This window comes from Lactuca saligna, chromosome 5 (assembly GCF_052625555.1).
Source record: "Lactuca saligna cultivar CGN05327 chromosome 5, ASM5262555v1, whole genome shotgun sequence".
NCBI classification, from domain to species: Eukaryota; Viridiplantae; Streptophyta; class Magnoliopsida; order Asterales; family Asteraceae; genus Lactuca; species Lactuca saligna.
The window spans coordinates 24,427,849-24,443,437 of record NC_136421.1 but is presented as its reverse complement, the minus strand read 5'-3'; the positions used below and the strand labels follow the sequence as shown (position 1 = coordinate 24,443,437).

The 15,589-nt window shown below is 36.6% G+C and overlaps 1 protein-coding gene across 1 annotated transcript; it reads left to right on the top strand.

Moving 5' to 3' along the window:
- Positions 1–9,522: 9,522 nt before the first annotated feature.
- On the top strand, positions 9,523–11,389 carry LOC145045144 (uncharacterized). Its single transcript, XM_078993485.1, has 6 exons — positions 9,523–9,636; positions 10,107–10,427; positions 10,530–10,595; positions 10,672–10,921; positions 11,004–11,038; positions 11,141–11,389. Exons 1-6 carry the CDS (start codon positions 9,523–9,525, stop codon positions 11,387–11,389), a joined length of 1,035 nt encoding a protein of 344 aa, XP_078849611.1.
- Positions 11,390–15,589: the final 4,200 nt, after the last annotated feature.

The following is a 15,589-nucleotide window of genomic DNA, read 5'->3' as shown; positions in this document are numbered from 1 at the left end:
TTTCGGGCCACTCCGCGGACCAGGATTGACAAGCTTCTGTCTACCGAGCCCCCATTGCTCAGGTCATAAAAGCTTCGATCGCCATCAAATGGCATGGGTTGATCTTGTCCTTGGCTCCATGTTTCCAAACATTCCACCCATGGAGGCGTCGGGCCATGAAAATCCAGACGAGGGTTAGGAATTTGAACGGGAGCTGCCTGGGGTAGATCTTCAACCTCCGGTTCGGAATTAGCATCATCCGAAAGGTCTTCATCATGGTGATCATTCAAAGGGATAGGATGATCATTTTCTAGCTCTTCTTCAAACCATCCATCAATAACTTCGTTCGGAAGGAACAGGTTGCCGTGGGGATGGAGTCCAACCATGTTATCTACGCGAGATTTGGGGTAAGAAAATAATTATTAGACGGACTATCTAGATAATTAGTTAGAAAATATTCATCAGTTACATTGCTATTTATGAAGTGCATACCATTTATATGTAATCTAAACAGGATAGACCTTCGAATAAGTGACCTTAAATCCAAATTCACACAGAATAGGGGTAAGGCAAAATTTTCACAGATTCTAAGTCTATAACATCCTAATTACATATAGCCTTAGTGTATCCACTTAGCAATTATCAACTTAGTAATGTGAAGATCCCGTTTTAATTCTCAAGTATAAAGTACTTATAGTAACACCAAATACTCCTATAGTATTTTAAATTTTTAATGTTAGGTTCTATTGTTCTCATTGAGGTAGGGTTGGTAGGATTTTAACATTGTTGCAACCACACAATTAAACTTAGGCACATGCTAGTCAACCCTCAGATAATATAGGTGATCAGGCTATATCTTCCCAGATTTGACCATATGTCTCTAAGCCCACCTGTGTTGCCCAACAATTGTAATTCTTTTGTACTGTCCTAGTGACACTGATTTTAGTATGAATACAGGCACGTATACTTACTTAAATATTTTATTATTTAAAGTATAAACTCTTGCTCAGAGTATTTTTATTCCTTATGTATTTATAGTTAGTATATCTTTTATGGGTTGATATACTTAATTCACTATAAACAATGCTCTGATACCAATCTGTCACACCCTAAAACCAAAAACGGCGGAAACGCTCTGGGGTGGAGGACGTCATGTACAGTATCACCACAATGTAAAGTAGTAAACAAGAAACAACATCATCCATTGCATTAATAATATAATTATTATACAAATGTGTTTTGTCAAATTTTGATAAACACTAAAGCATAAATCAAAATGAAAGATGGGTCTTCAACGAGCTCCATCTTCCCAAATTCTTGCATCTGTACGTGTTTATGATGACCTGAGGATACAAGTAATTTTGAAAGCGAGTATCAGCTTTGAACCTGGTGAGATCATAAGTATTTTAGTGTCTTAATTTGTATGAAAATACTTGTATGTATTTGAAATGTACGTATTTGTATGTATACGAATTGTAAGTATTAAAAATGTAAATGAACTGTATACATGAAAATGTTTGTAAAACAACTGTAAACGTTTGAAAAGCCCTAGAAATCCCTATGATTCCTATTAGTAACAAAAGGAGTCTTCTACCAAGACTTAACTGTTCTCAATGTAGTCTTCTACCAAGACCTAACTGCTCTAAATGTAGCCTTCTACCAAGGCATCTAGTGTCTGTGCGTGTGTCTCTTGTAAGAGTATGTATTTTCCCAGGTATGACAATCATTAACCAAAAATATAGTTTCTACATTTCCGTGCGTTGTGTGAATGTTCACGAAGTGAATGTAAGTGGGAAAGCGAAATAGTACTATGGTGTAGTGTCGAACTACCACCGTACCAATTTCCTTAAGTCTAAGGTAATTGTGTAAGTACTGTAGTATTTGATATAAATAACTACATTGGTACTCAGCTGCCTTATTTGAGGGATAAGGTATAATGTGATGTCTAGATCCCAGGCTAAACGCTCCCCTATCAAAGGGATTTTGGAACCTACCCACGACCCCTGCATATCTGCAAGCCGTGAGCATCCACATTACTATGATCATGTATACTCAATATAACTATCACAATTGCGTTGTGATTCATCAGTATAGTTAGATCCTGAACTGGGTCCATGCTATAACACCTAGTGACATCTGTTCTATGTATATGTAAGTGTACTCGTGTAAGTGTGATCATGTAATTGTATAGTAATGTACTGTAATGTTCTAGCTGTAGTGTACGTGCTCTCTATTTAGTAAGTATAGTAATGTACTGTAATGTTATAGCTGTAGTGTACGTGCTCTCTATTTAGTAAGTATAGTAATGTACTGTAATGTTCTAGCTGTAGTGTACGTGCTCTCTATTTAGTAAGTATAGTAATGTACTGTAATGTTCTAGCAAGTATTGACTCATGAATGAACTGACTCATTGTATGGTATCACATTCTAGTAATAGCTCTAGTATCTTCCTAAACTACCCACATGGTAGTTTACTAGTAATCTAACTGGTACGTATGGACATGGATGTATACCCTTGTTACCCAAGGGCATGGGATGAACTGGAAGGACCTTTATGACTATATATGTATAAATGTTATATAACTAATATTTAAATGACATTCAGACGAGTACCCGATATCCCACCAGACCACATCTCAAGCGCGAAAAGGAAATAGGGTGGATAGTCGTCCTAAGTCTTTTAAAACAACTTTAGTATAAGGAAACTTTTGTTTGAATCACAATTGTAAATAAGTTTGAAAAGTAATATATAGAGTAAAATGTACAGAGAAATAAGGAGTTTTAAACACATAAAGTGTTTATGAAAGACATTTGAAGGAAACTGTTTAGTAAAACGGCTAATGTAATCATTTGAATGCTGCTTATTAATCACACGTGATTGATATAATAATTAGCATACTTCTACTTGTATCCTCCCCCATAAAACATTTAAAAACAGTTTAAAACATTGATTAAGGGGTATGAACTCACCTGTAGTGAGTGGTTCTGGTGAAAACGTTGGATCAGTTGATAAGTATCAAGTGGTGGCTTGAGTACACACGCGAATCCTATTTAGCATATATTGGCATATATATGAATATAATTAGTGTTATGAACGACTGCATAATGATTTTTGGGACCACCGTAGGGACTATTAAACACTTATAATGAAGTGTTACAATCATATATGATTGTATGAGGGTTTATAAGGCTATACAAGAGGGTGTATGGACAAAATACACACTATATGTGTGTGTGCGGTCAAGTGTGCTGCCAGCACATGTGTGTGGCCATGTGTGCTGCCAGATGGTGTGTGCTGCCATGTGTGCGGCCAGATGGTGTTTCTTGGTGTTCTTGGTACCTTGTATGAAGATCTTCAAGGAGAATGGATGATACTTGAGAGGATTTTCAAGTTCTATGCTTGAAGAAGTGAAAGAAGTGTTCAAAAATGACTAAGTGTGGTACATATAGGTGGAGTGTGCGGTTGGGAAGGGTGTGAGGCCGCAAACACATGTGTGTGGCCGCACACTTCATGTGTTGGAGTGTTTGACCTCTTTTTGATTCCTACACTTTGAGTTAACCCATTTCCACACTCCAACCTTGATTATAACACGTTTAGAACTCTCCAATAGACCCTAAATGATACTACAAAATAGCAAAACGAGTCTATTATTGATAAGAAATGAAGAATGCAAGCTAGAAATCTTCGGGTTGTCACAGAGAGCTTAGATCTAGAGTTTGGGGCTTTGGATCCCACTACAAGGGCTGAACATGATAGAGACTGAAGGAACTCGTCGAGTTCCTTAGTTGACTCAACGAGTCGAGTAGGGTTTACCTGTTTTTTGTCTTCCGAGTGATTTTGGTGAAGGATTTGTGTTTCGGTGTTCATAAGTTTTTGGTTTCTGCATATAGAGGGACGTGGCGAGTTACACAAATAACTTGATGAGTGGATGAATCACTTAGAAAACTCAATGAGTTTCTGGATGCACTCGACGAGTTGAGGTCAACATGGACTGTTGACCAAGGTTGACTTTAAGGGTGTCTATGGGATTTTGATGAATTAATCACATAATGGTTATAGGCGGTTGAGTTGGAGTAGCACGTGAGGGTTTAGCTAATCTTAGCTTGTTAGTTCTACATTCACGAGAGGTGAGTCTTCTCACCATACCAATGGGTCTAAGGCTCCAAGGCCGGCCCATTTTATGATAGATGGTATACTTGTTGTGTAGAGATATGTGGTATACTTGTTGTAGAGATATGTGGTATGATAGTTAGATATGTTTGGTGATATGCTAGCTATATATGTGATAGTTGCAGGGAAAGAACATGGGGGGAGCCCATGACACTTGGATGTACAACCATGTGGGGGAGCCCATGGCTTTTCAAGTAAAGACCATGGGAGGAGCATATGACACTTGTTAGTAAGACCATGTGAGGGAGCCCATGGCTTTCCAGCTAAAGACCATGGGGGAGCCCATGTTACTTAGGTGTAAGACCATGTGAGGGAGCCCATGATATCCTGGAGTAAGACCTTTTGAGGAGCCCAAGACATCCTTATATGTTTGTATGCATGGCTTATATGGTAGAGATAACTTTTATAGCTAATATGATATGTTTTATGTGGATTGTGTGTGGGGTATGCTCTGGGGAACTCACTAAGCATTAGCTTACAGTTTGTGGATTTGTTTCAGGTACATCTGAGCCCAAGGGCAAGGGAAATGTTTGATGGCGCGGCGTGCACTCACAGGTGTTTTATGGGACACTCTGATGATTTGAAATAAAATTGTAATGATTATGAATTTTGAAACAATTGTATTTGGAAACCTTATGTTTTGTGGGAGTATTTTGGTTAATTAAAATTGAAAAACTTCTTTTGAAAATTTGGGTTGTTACACACACACACACACACACACACACACACATATATATATATATATATATATATATATATATATATATATATAGATGAAAAACCGAATTGTTTTAACAAATTTAGGATTATATGTCGACATACATACATATATTATATATATATATATATATATATATATATATATATATATATATATATATATATATATATATATATGAAAAACCGAATTGTTTTAACAAATTTAGGATTATATGTCGATATATATATATATATATATATATATATATATATATATATATATATATATATATATATATATATATATATATATATATATATATATATATATATATATCGTTTTTAACAAATTTAGGATTTTATGATATCCCCACAATTTATCATAGAAAAGTAGTTTTAAAGGGGAATGTTGAAATTGAGAAGTTTAGGTTAAATTTGATTGAAACGAAGAGATATTAAAAGGGAATATGATTTATTAAGATAATTAAAATTTTGGTTTGTTCATATCTGAGTAACTATTTTTTGGTACATATATAGGTAATAAACTTGTTGGAAGTGTTCACATATGACCATTATGACCTGTTGTAGCAGGTTACATCTGGCTATAACTGGTCATAATGTTCATATGTGAACACTTTCAACAAGCTCGTTACTTAGATATATAAAAAAAATAGTTACCTAAATATGAGCAAAACAAAAAGTAAGTAAATTGCACGAATGGTCCCTATGGTTTGGGGGAATTTGTACGTTTGGTCCCTAACTTATTTATTATTACACGGATGGTCCCTACTGTTTATTTTTGTTGTACGTTTGATCCATGATTTACCTAAAAAGAGTATTGCGCCCTTATTAATTTATTTTTTAATTAGTTTTTTATTTATGTATTTATTTTTTATATATTAAAAAAATCAATAAACCCCACATATTTGTATCTTTTCAACGTAAACCTGAAACCACATTTGAGAAATTTATTTTGGGTCCTACCGGTTACCATCCTATCTCTTATCATCATTAACTTATATTTTATTTCCATTTTTAGTGACATCGACTTTTTCACCATTTTTTTCTGATCATTCAACTCTAGCAAACCAACACCATAACCTGCTGTCTTTTCATCATTAGTGGGTTGTGGTGTTCATTCACAGAAGTTGAGGACTGAAAAAGAGGAGATGGTGAAGACGTCGATGTCAATAAAGATGGAAAAGAAATAGAAGTTCAGGAGGATGAAAGATGAGATGGTAAGAATATATAGATATGTGAGGTTTATTATTATTATTTTTAAATATTTAAAAAATAAATACTTAAATAAGAAAATTAATTAAAAAAATAAATTAATATGGACATAATAGTCTTGTTAGGTAAGATAGAGACCAAACGCGCAAAAAAATAAAATAAAATAAACAATAGGGATCATCTGAGTTAAGAAAAAATAAATTAAGGAGCAAACACATAAATTCTTCCAAACCACAGGGACCATTCGTGTAATATATATTCTTACATTTTGTTTAGTTGATATTTGAGTAACTTTTTTTTATATACATTTAGGTAACAAATTTTTTGAAAGTGTTCACATTATGATGTGCTGTAATCGGATGTAACCTACTACAACAAGTTATATTTGTCATGAACACTTTCAATAATTTTGTTACCTGTAAAAAAATAATTAGTTAGGTATTACCTTACCAATGTTCCAATTTAAAACAATCGGGACTGTGAGAGCAAAACAAATAAAGTATCTGGGGCCCAATGTAAAAACAGAGTTAAAGCCAAAAGAACAAAACCTGGCAATTTACACCTGCACCCCCTTTGCTTCTTAAACACGTCAAAACAGACCTACAAAATCTCTGCTACTTTTACTGTTGCCATATCCTTTTAGCTTTTGCTACATGATTCATTCATGATTTGACTTATACATTCATTGTGTCTTTTAATTCTACGTGAAAGATGAAAGGAACATTGTCCTTTTTCAAAAATTAACAAAAAGATAAATCAATTTCTTCACCTTAATATATTGATTTTGAGTTTAAACCTAGGGTATTATTTAAGGAGATCTCAATAAATTTTTTAAATTTAGACCGTATTAAGGGAAAAATAAGTATTGATTTTTTAACGATTATATAATCGTAAATGTTTGCTAAATGCTCATTTTAGCCGATCAACGCTTATGCTTACCGTTTTTTCAGGCTAAATTCTAAATAAATAATAAATGATAACTTTTTCGTTAATATGATCAAAGTTTAAAGAATTTTCCAAAGATGTCCTTATATTTCTATTAAACCATTGCAAGTAATTACGGTTTATTACACTAACTTTTTATCTTTAAAAAATCCATAATTAAAATTTTGTTTTGTTTATCTTGTTAACCAAACCTTTTAAATTGAATCTTATTTGGATTGATTAATGGTTGGTTTAAAATTATATAAAAATTTTATTAAACCTAATTATATAAATCAAACTTTGATTGGAGACTGGACGAGAGAAAACATAAGGTAGTTGAAAGAAACTAATTTCACGAAACTATTTTAAAACATAAATACTTCTCCTAAAAATGTTCAAGGGAATTGTGCAGTTCAAAGATAAAAAGATGACATGGCTCTAATCGAATTCCACAACTTCCGAATAACGTCCAGAAAAATGCGTACAACTTTCACTAGGTTCAATCCAATCGTGACCCGTATCTACAAGTTTAGAATTGTCAAAAATAACATTGAAACCGACCTAAACTTTTTAGATGGTTTAAATGAAAGTTAGTTAAAGGTTAATATGATTATAAAAGGTAACATGAACTTAAAGAATATGTATGTTTATGATCTCTACAAAGAGTTGCAAGCCCAATAATCCATTATTATGCAACAAGATTAAAAGTGTGGTAGATCCATTGCTCTAGTCTCCTCAGCATCAAGTATTAATGTTCCAAAATATTTCGGAAGGCATTTAGTTTCCACCACTTACGAAACTCAAAAGCAGTAGTGTAAGCATGATTCGGCTCACGTAAGTACCTCTTTAACTTTGTTTCCAATAAAACGACAAAAATGCAAAAATGGTTATGTGGTTTGCTATTTTTTTTTTGTAGATATCGTCTAAACCTTTTAAAAATTAGATTTCTGGTCCTTATTGAGACGTTTGTTTGTGGAACAAGTCCCTGGGTTAACTTCTGTTTGTTTGTGGCTGTTAAACCCCTCACGTGCATTGCACACGAGGGCATAAATGTCTTTTTACTTGAGGGATCATTTTTACAATTCCTGAAATAAACCCACTTGTTACCATCTTAGCGCCATATTACACACAAAATCACAAAATATTTAGTTATTTCTTACACTTCCATCTTCTTCGTCATTCATTTTGAACGCAAACACCCTAATCAAGATTTGGTCCAAGGTATTTACTTGTTTTTGCTTTTCAACTGTAAATGGTGTTCGTAATGTGGGCGATTAGGCCAAAAGGCGAGACGTATGAAATCGCAAATGAATATGGTTAGTTTCACTTATCCTCTGTTTGCGAAATTTTGTTGGGTTTCTTGATGATCTGATAAAAACAGAGCCAAAAATACAAACATATGATAATTTCTTACTTAATGTTTTTTGTATCTTGTAGAGCGCGTACCAACAATGTTCACCATAAAGCTACACCATGGTGGAAATTTTACCAAGCTTCCAAACACGAAATATGTTAAAGGTGAAGTGCGATATATTGATTTAGTAGACATTGATGAGTTCTCAGTTCATGAACTAGACGCAATGATGCTAGAGCTAGGTTACTCTATACCCCCAGTAATATATTACCATTTTAGGATTCCTCATGAAGACTTGGATTTTGGTCTTAGAGCTTTAGGGAATGATAATGATGTCTTGAATTTGGCTCAATATATTGGAGATAACAAGGTCATTGAAGTGTATACAGAACATGGACAAACTAATTTGCTGACCTATTTTATGTCTCCAAAAGGAAAGTAAAAAGTTATTATTAAGGAGCTCTGTGATGGCGATCTTCCAAAAAAAGCAAATGTACCTCAAGTACCAGCAAAGGATAAAACCCCAATAATAGATGAAGCTAATGCTCAAACACAGTTGGCAGGGTATATGTCCTTGATACTCTTTGACAGAGTCCCTACACAAGTTTCACTAGAGTATAGAAGAAATGGAAGGGTGAACTCAATAGTTGATCAAAGTTCTTGTGCCAAGAAGCTTTGTTTAGTTGAATTGGATGATGTAATAGAAGATCAAGGTGGTGATCATGCTAAATTGGATGATGTTGTACAAGATCAAGGTGGTGAGAATCCTAAATTAAATGATGTGGTACAAGATCAAGCTGGTGAGCATGCTAACATGGATGATGTGGTACAAGATCAAGATGCTGAGCATGCTAACATGGATGATGTGTTACAAGATCAAGGTGGTGACCATGATAACTTTGATTATGATGACTTTCATTATGAGAACTTTTCTCATGATCACTTTGATCCTTTTGATGGAGAATATTATCAACCACCAGAAGATGAGAATGTTGAAGACCATCAGTTTGAACATGAAAAGTCTGCTGATAGTGATGATCTCGGGCAACAATCAGAAGAACAGTATGATGAACTTGTTGATGATGAAAACAATGTATCAGAATTGGAGGTGGATATGACTGACTTTAACCTCAATCTTGATAAGGATGATGGTTCTGTTTAAATGGATGGGTTTCATAACGGGGTTGGGACAAATGATGAACATGAGGACATAGAAGTCATTGACAATGATAAATGGGATTCTTTAGATGAAGGGTCAGAAGATGAAAGGAAAAGAGTATGTGTTCTTAAGAATTTAGCTAAGGAGAAAAGATGCAGTATTGGCAATGTCCATAAGGCCAGTTTTTATGTTGGGAAAAGTTTAATTCAAAGAAAGATTTGAAAGAAAAAATTGACATGCACGCATTAGAAACTAGGAAGAATTTATATTATAAAAAGAATGACAAGCTTAGACTTCGGTCATTGTGTAGAGGTGTAGTCCCTGTCATGGATGCAAGTAGGGTGGTAGGCTTTAATACCAAAAATAAAAGCAAGGGCAAAGACGTAAATTCAGAAAAAGTAAACTATAGTTGGTTCCTTCATGCTTCTAGGTCAAACACAAAATCTCCCTGGTTTGTAAGGACATTAAATGACAACCATACTTGCCTTCAAAGTAGGAAGATTAGAGCTTGCACTGCTACTTTTATATCCAAGCAAATCGTGGACCAAATCGACACAAATCCAGGGATTCCTCTTCGAGCATTGTAGGAACAACTTCAAAAGGACTTCGAGGTTGGTGTTTCTATTGACAAAGTATTCAGGGCCAAGGCTATTGCAACTAAGATCGTGGAGCGTGACTATACGAAACGATATGAGATCTTGAGGGACTATGTTCTTGAATTGCAAGCAACCAATGTTGACACAACTGTCAAGATTGATGTTTACAGTGAACAAAACCCATCAAACCCAACAAGGAGGTTTAAAAGAATCTACGTTTGCTTAGGTCCCCTGAAAAAAGGTTTTAAGGTTGGCCTCAGGGATCTTTTGGGTTTCGATGGTGCGCATATGAAAGGACCATTTCCTGGGCAGGTTCTAACAGCAGTTGGGTTGGACTCTAACAATGGTATTTACCCCCTTTCTTATGCCATTGTTGAGACAGAGAACACAAGTAGTTGGATATGGTTCTTGTAGTGTTTAGGAGAAGACTTGGATCTTGGTTCAAACTCAAACTTTACTTTTATCACAGATCGGCAAAAGGTATCTCTTTCTAACTTGTATTATTAATTACTTATTATTATATAAACAAAATACTTAATTTTTGTTATTGTTTTAGGGTTTAATACCAACTATAACCCAATTATTCCCATGTGTTGAGCACAGGTATTGTCTCAGGCACATACATCAGAAAATGAGAGTGAAATGGAAATTGAAAGAGTACAAGGATCATTTATGGAGATGTGCAACTGCAACCACTGTACCTGAATTTGAACATTTCATGAGAGAATTTAGCAACTATGACAAGGAGGCATGTGAATGGCTTAGAAAGATTCCTCCAAAACACTGGGCAAGAAGCCATTTTACAGGTACATAACTTACCATAAATTACTATATGTTAAATGTGCACTTGTACTTAAAACAATATGTTAATTTTTTTAACAAGCAAAGCAATCTCTGATATACTGTTAAACAACCTTTGTGAGGTATTTTACAACAAGATAATAGAGGGAAGAGATAAGCCTATCATAAGTTGTTTGGAGTATATTAGACGATAATTGATGAAGAGAATCTGTAATGTTATGAAGGTGATGGACAAGGAAAAAGGGCCTTTAACACCCACTGCAACAACCATATTGGATGTAAACAAGTCTCATGCATCACATTATATTTCTAGGTGGAATGGGGGTGAGAAATACCAAGTCAAAGGGGCATGGCAAGATCAACATGTTGTAGATGTTAGGAATAACACATGTACTTGTAGGAAGTGGGAGCTAATAGGCATCCCCTGTAAACATGCCATTGCAACCCTTTATGAAATGACCAAGAACTCATAGGATGTTGGTGACATTTATAGGTGGGTCAATAAGGTATACTGGTTGGATACATGGAAGAATGCACATTCCTATAAGGTAGAGCCCATAAAAGGAAGAATAATGTGTCCTAAAACTTTGTGTCGCACCACACTTATCCCTCCAATACATCATAAGCAACCAGGTAGGCCTACAAAGAAGAGGAAGAAAAGTGAGGATGAAAAATTGAGTCAGAGTCAAAGAGGGAGTCAAAGTCGGAGTGGTACTCATGGTGTAATTCAGGAAGAAGGCTGTAAAGTTGGTCCTGATGGAGTTCAAAAATTAACAAGGAAATATGTCAGTGTAACATGTGCAAAATGCAAAAACAAAGGTCACAACTCAAGGACATGCAAAGGTCAAGGAGGTGGAAGTTAGGTGGAAGTTGAAGATCAAGGTTGTGTTTGTTTTGGTAGATGTTATTTGCTACTTGTGGAAGTGTTTTGATGTTAAAAAAACTTATGACTTATGGTTATTTTGGTTTTCATTAGTATGATAAGTATTAGAACATATATATGGTTGAATATTTTGGGATAATGTAATTACACTATATGCTTGTAGTCTATTATGTAATTGCAGCCTTGGTTATTATGGTTTTTAGTTATTGTTGTGTATTATGTAATTACAGTCAATTATTCACATTAATCTTTATTTTACCTTACAATAAACTACAAAGAACCTTATAAACAACATAAGCAATTCCATAAAATTCATATTTATATCAGGAAGTTAGTTACCACATAAACAACTTACTTTGACCTCACAAACAACTACAAATAACCTAGGTCAAAGTACCAAAAACCATTAATCCACCCAAAAACCACACTTTTATCGATCTTCAACAAAAAAACCCCACCCCATAACCTAAACAGACCTTATGAACAAAATCACAAAAAAACCCAACTAGCCAACAACACAATCTTTAGAGCTGTGCACCAAGCTTGCATTCGGTTCATATTTCTTAATAGTCCAAGAATAATTACTTTTGACCTTTCACACATGGGGGGATCAACCCATCTGATGAAGCCACAAGCAGAATCCTTCAAAAAGGGGAATATAACAAATGTTATTTGATTACAAATCAAAATGGGTGCAAACGAATTTCTTTACCTTTTGAGGGAAAGCATAGAAATTCTGTCTGGGTTCTTCGGTGTCCATGAGCTTTTAACAACAACAAACTTACCACAAAAACAGAGAACCATCGTGTGATTAACTGACAAGACGACCGTTAACAAAGAGAGATGAGAGAAGGAAGAACAACTTGAAAGTTGCAGAACAACGTTTGGGGAAGAACTTGAATGTTGGGGAAGTCTCTATATGTTAGTTCAGGAATTGTAAAAATGGTCCCTCAAGTAAAAAAGACATTTATGCCCTCGTGTGCAATGCATGTGAGGGGTTTAATAGCCACAAACAAACGGAAGTTAACCCCAGGGACTTGTTCCACAAACAAACCTCTCAACAAGGACTATAAATCAAATTTTTAAAAGGTTTGGACCATATCCACAAAAAATGACAAACCACAGGGACCATTTTTGCCTTTTTTTGTAACAACGTGAATTTTCAAAACAATTTTTCATTTTTCAAACAACATAAACCATCATTCAATATTCTCAAATCTATTGTTTAGCAAATGTTATCATAATAAAAATACATCCCATGATCATAAAATAAATCTTCTGTCAGTGTGTACAGATCATGCCTGCGCCTTCCCATGGTCCTCGCTCGTACGTGAAACACATAACACAACAACTGTAAGCATAATGCTTAGTGAGTTCCCCAAAATACCACTTACACACATATGCCCTTCCAGGCCAAGACCTTCCGGTCCATGTGTCTCAGGGGACTTCCGTCCCATCACGGTAAACCTTCCGGTCCTACCCGTGTCGACCTTCCGGTCCATAACTCACTGACCTTCCGGTCCACATCATAATGCCTTCCGGCCCATAACATAATGCCTTCCGACCCATAACAAGCATAACATACATAGCACATACAAAACGGGTAACTAATCACATATAATGCATATATCATATAGCATATCAGACCTTCCGGTCACACATAGGCACCGTTCCGGGTACAGTATAGTGAGAAGACTCACCTCGTAGGATGTCTAGAATCTCACGTGCTCGATATCTCTGAATCTTGAAACGACGACCCAACCCCGCCTATTCACAACGAATAATCATTCTAATTAATATAGGCTTCCACGACTAAGCCACACCCTTTTTCACTATCCCACAAAAGGGTAAAAGACCATTTCACCCCTCCTTGACTCAAAAGTCCACATGTTGACCGAAACCCTAAAAGTCAACAAAAGTCTACAGCAAGCAATATGCGGGGCATACCAGCTCCTGTACGCAGGGCGTACTCTTGCATTCCAGAAACGGGGAATGCGTCCCACTACGCGGCGCGTACTAGGATTACGCCCAGCGTACATCCCAGTGTCTCACTTCTTTCTTCTAATGTATTAAATGATTAAGACATAACCCCATATCCCAGATCTGGCCAAAATAGTACCTCTTAGTCCATAAAGTCGAAACCTTTAAGCCTTGGCATGGCTAAAAGGTTCCTACTCCTTCTAACACCTTTCCTTTCTCCTCCAAGGGTCTACATCTCATGCATGGCTCAACATCCACGTCCAAGATTGCATTTTTATTAACATACAACTCATATAGTCTTGGAATATGATAGATCTAGGCTAATGGAGACTACTTGCTCATAAAGTCTCCATCTTGGGACCAAAAACCCTAGAAATTGGTCCAAGAAGCACACCATATAAACTACAAGGCAAGATCTGAACTTTTTACCTCAGGAAGAAGCTCCAACCTTTGTAGTCCTCATATCTACAATTGTCCACCAACTTCTAGCCTCCACAATGGTCTCTTCTTCTCTTTTACTACCTTGAAATGACACTTTGAAGCTTAGAACACTCACACCCAAGCTAAAAACGAAGGAAATGCTCTCTTAGGGTTTCTTTCTGAAAGATGGTGACTGGGGGACAAGACCATCTCATTCCTTTTATAGCCCTCAAGTCATATTAGGGTTTTGAGTGTGGGCCGGTTACGCCCAACGTAACCTTAGGTACGCCCAACATACCCGGATGGTACCGCGTACAAAATAAGCGCGTGAGTACGCATAGCGTACTCTTTGTACGCCCAACGTACTCACTCAACACAAAGGACCTAAATGACATTTTGGAAAAGATGAAGGGTTAAATGGTCGTACCTGAATTTTGGGTTGTTACAATTCTCCCTCACTAGAACCAGACTTCGTCCCCGAAGTCTTAAACCGAAAACAACTCCGGATGCTGCTCCCGCATCTCCGACTCGGACTCCCATGTCAGCTCGGACCCCTTCCGATGCTGCCACTGCACTTGCACCAAAGGCACTTCCTTGTTCCTTAGAACCTTGACCTTCCGATCCCTAATTGCCACCGGTCTCTCAACATAGTTCAGGCCTGCATCCACCTGAATATCCTCTAATGGTACCATTGCCGACTTGTCGGTTATACACTTCCTCAACTGCGACACATGAAAAGTGTTGTGAATCTGACCTAATTCTGCAGATAGATCCAAACGGTAGGCTACCTGCCTACCCTCGCGATTACCCTGAAAGGTCCAATATATCGAGGCCCCAGCTTGCCCCTCTTCCTGAATAGGATCACTCCTTTCCAAGGAGAGACCTTTAAGAGTACGAGGTCACCGACCTGAAACTCGAGCTCGGACCGACGCCTATCCGCATAACTCTTCTGGCGACTCTGAGTGGTTAACAACCTCTGCCTGACATGCTATATCTGCTCAGTCGTCTGAAGCATGATCTCCGTACTACCCATTACATGTTGCCGCACCTCTCCCCAGCAAATGGGGGTCCGACACCTCCTCCCATACAACATCTCAAAGGGTGGCATACCAATGCTCGAATGATGGTTGTTGTTGTACGAAAACTCTGCCAAGGGTAAATATGTGTCCCAACTTCCGTTAAAATCTAAAACACATGCTCGGAGCATATCCTCGAGTGTATGAATTGTCCGTTCACTCTGCCCGTCCGTCTGTGGGTGGTATGCGGTACTGAAATGTAGCCTCGTGCCCAATTCCTCGTGAAACTTCTTCCAAAATCTGGAAGTAAATTGTACATCTCGATCTGAAACAATCGACATTGTAACCCCATGTCGCGATACCACCTCCCTCAC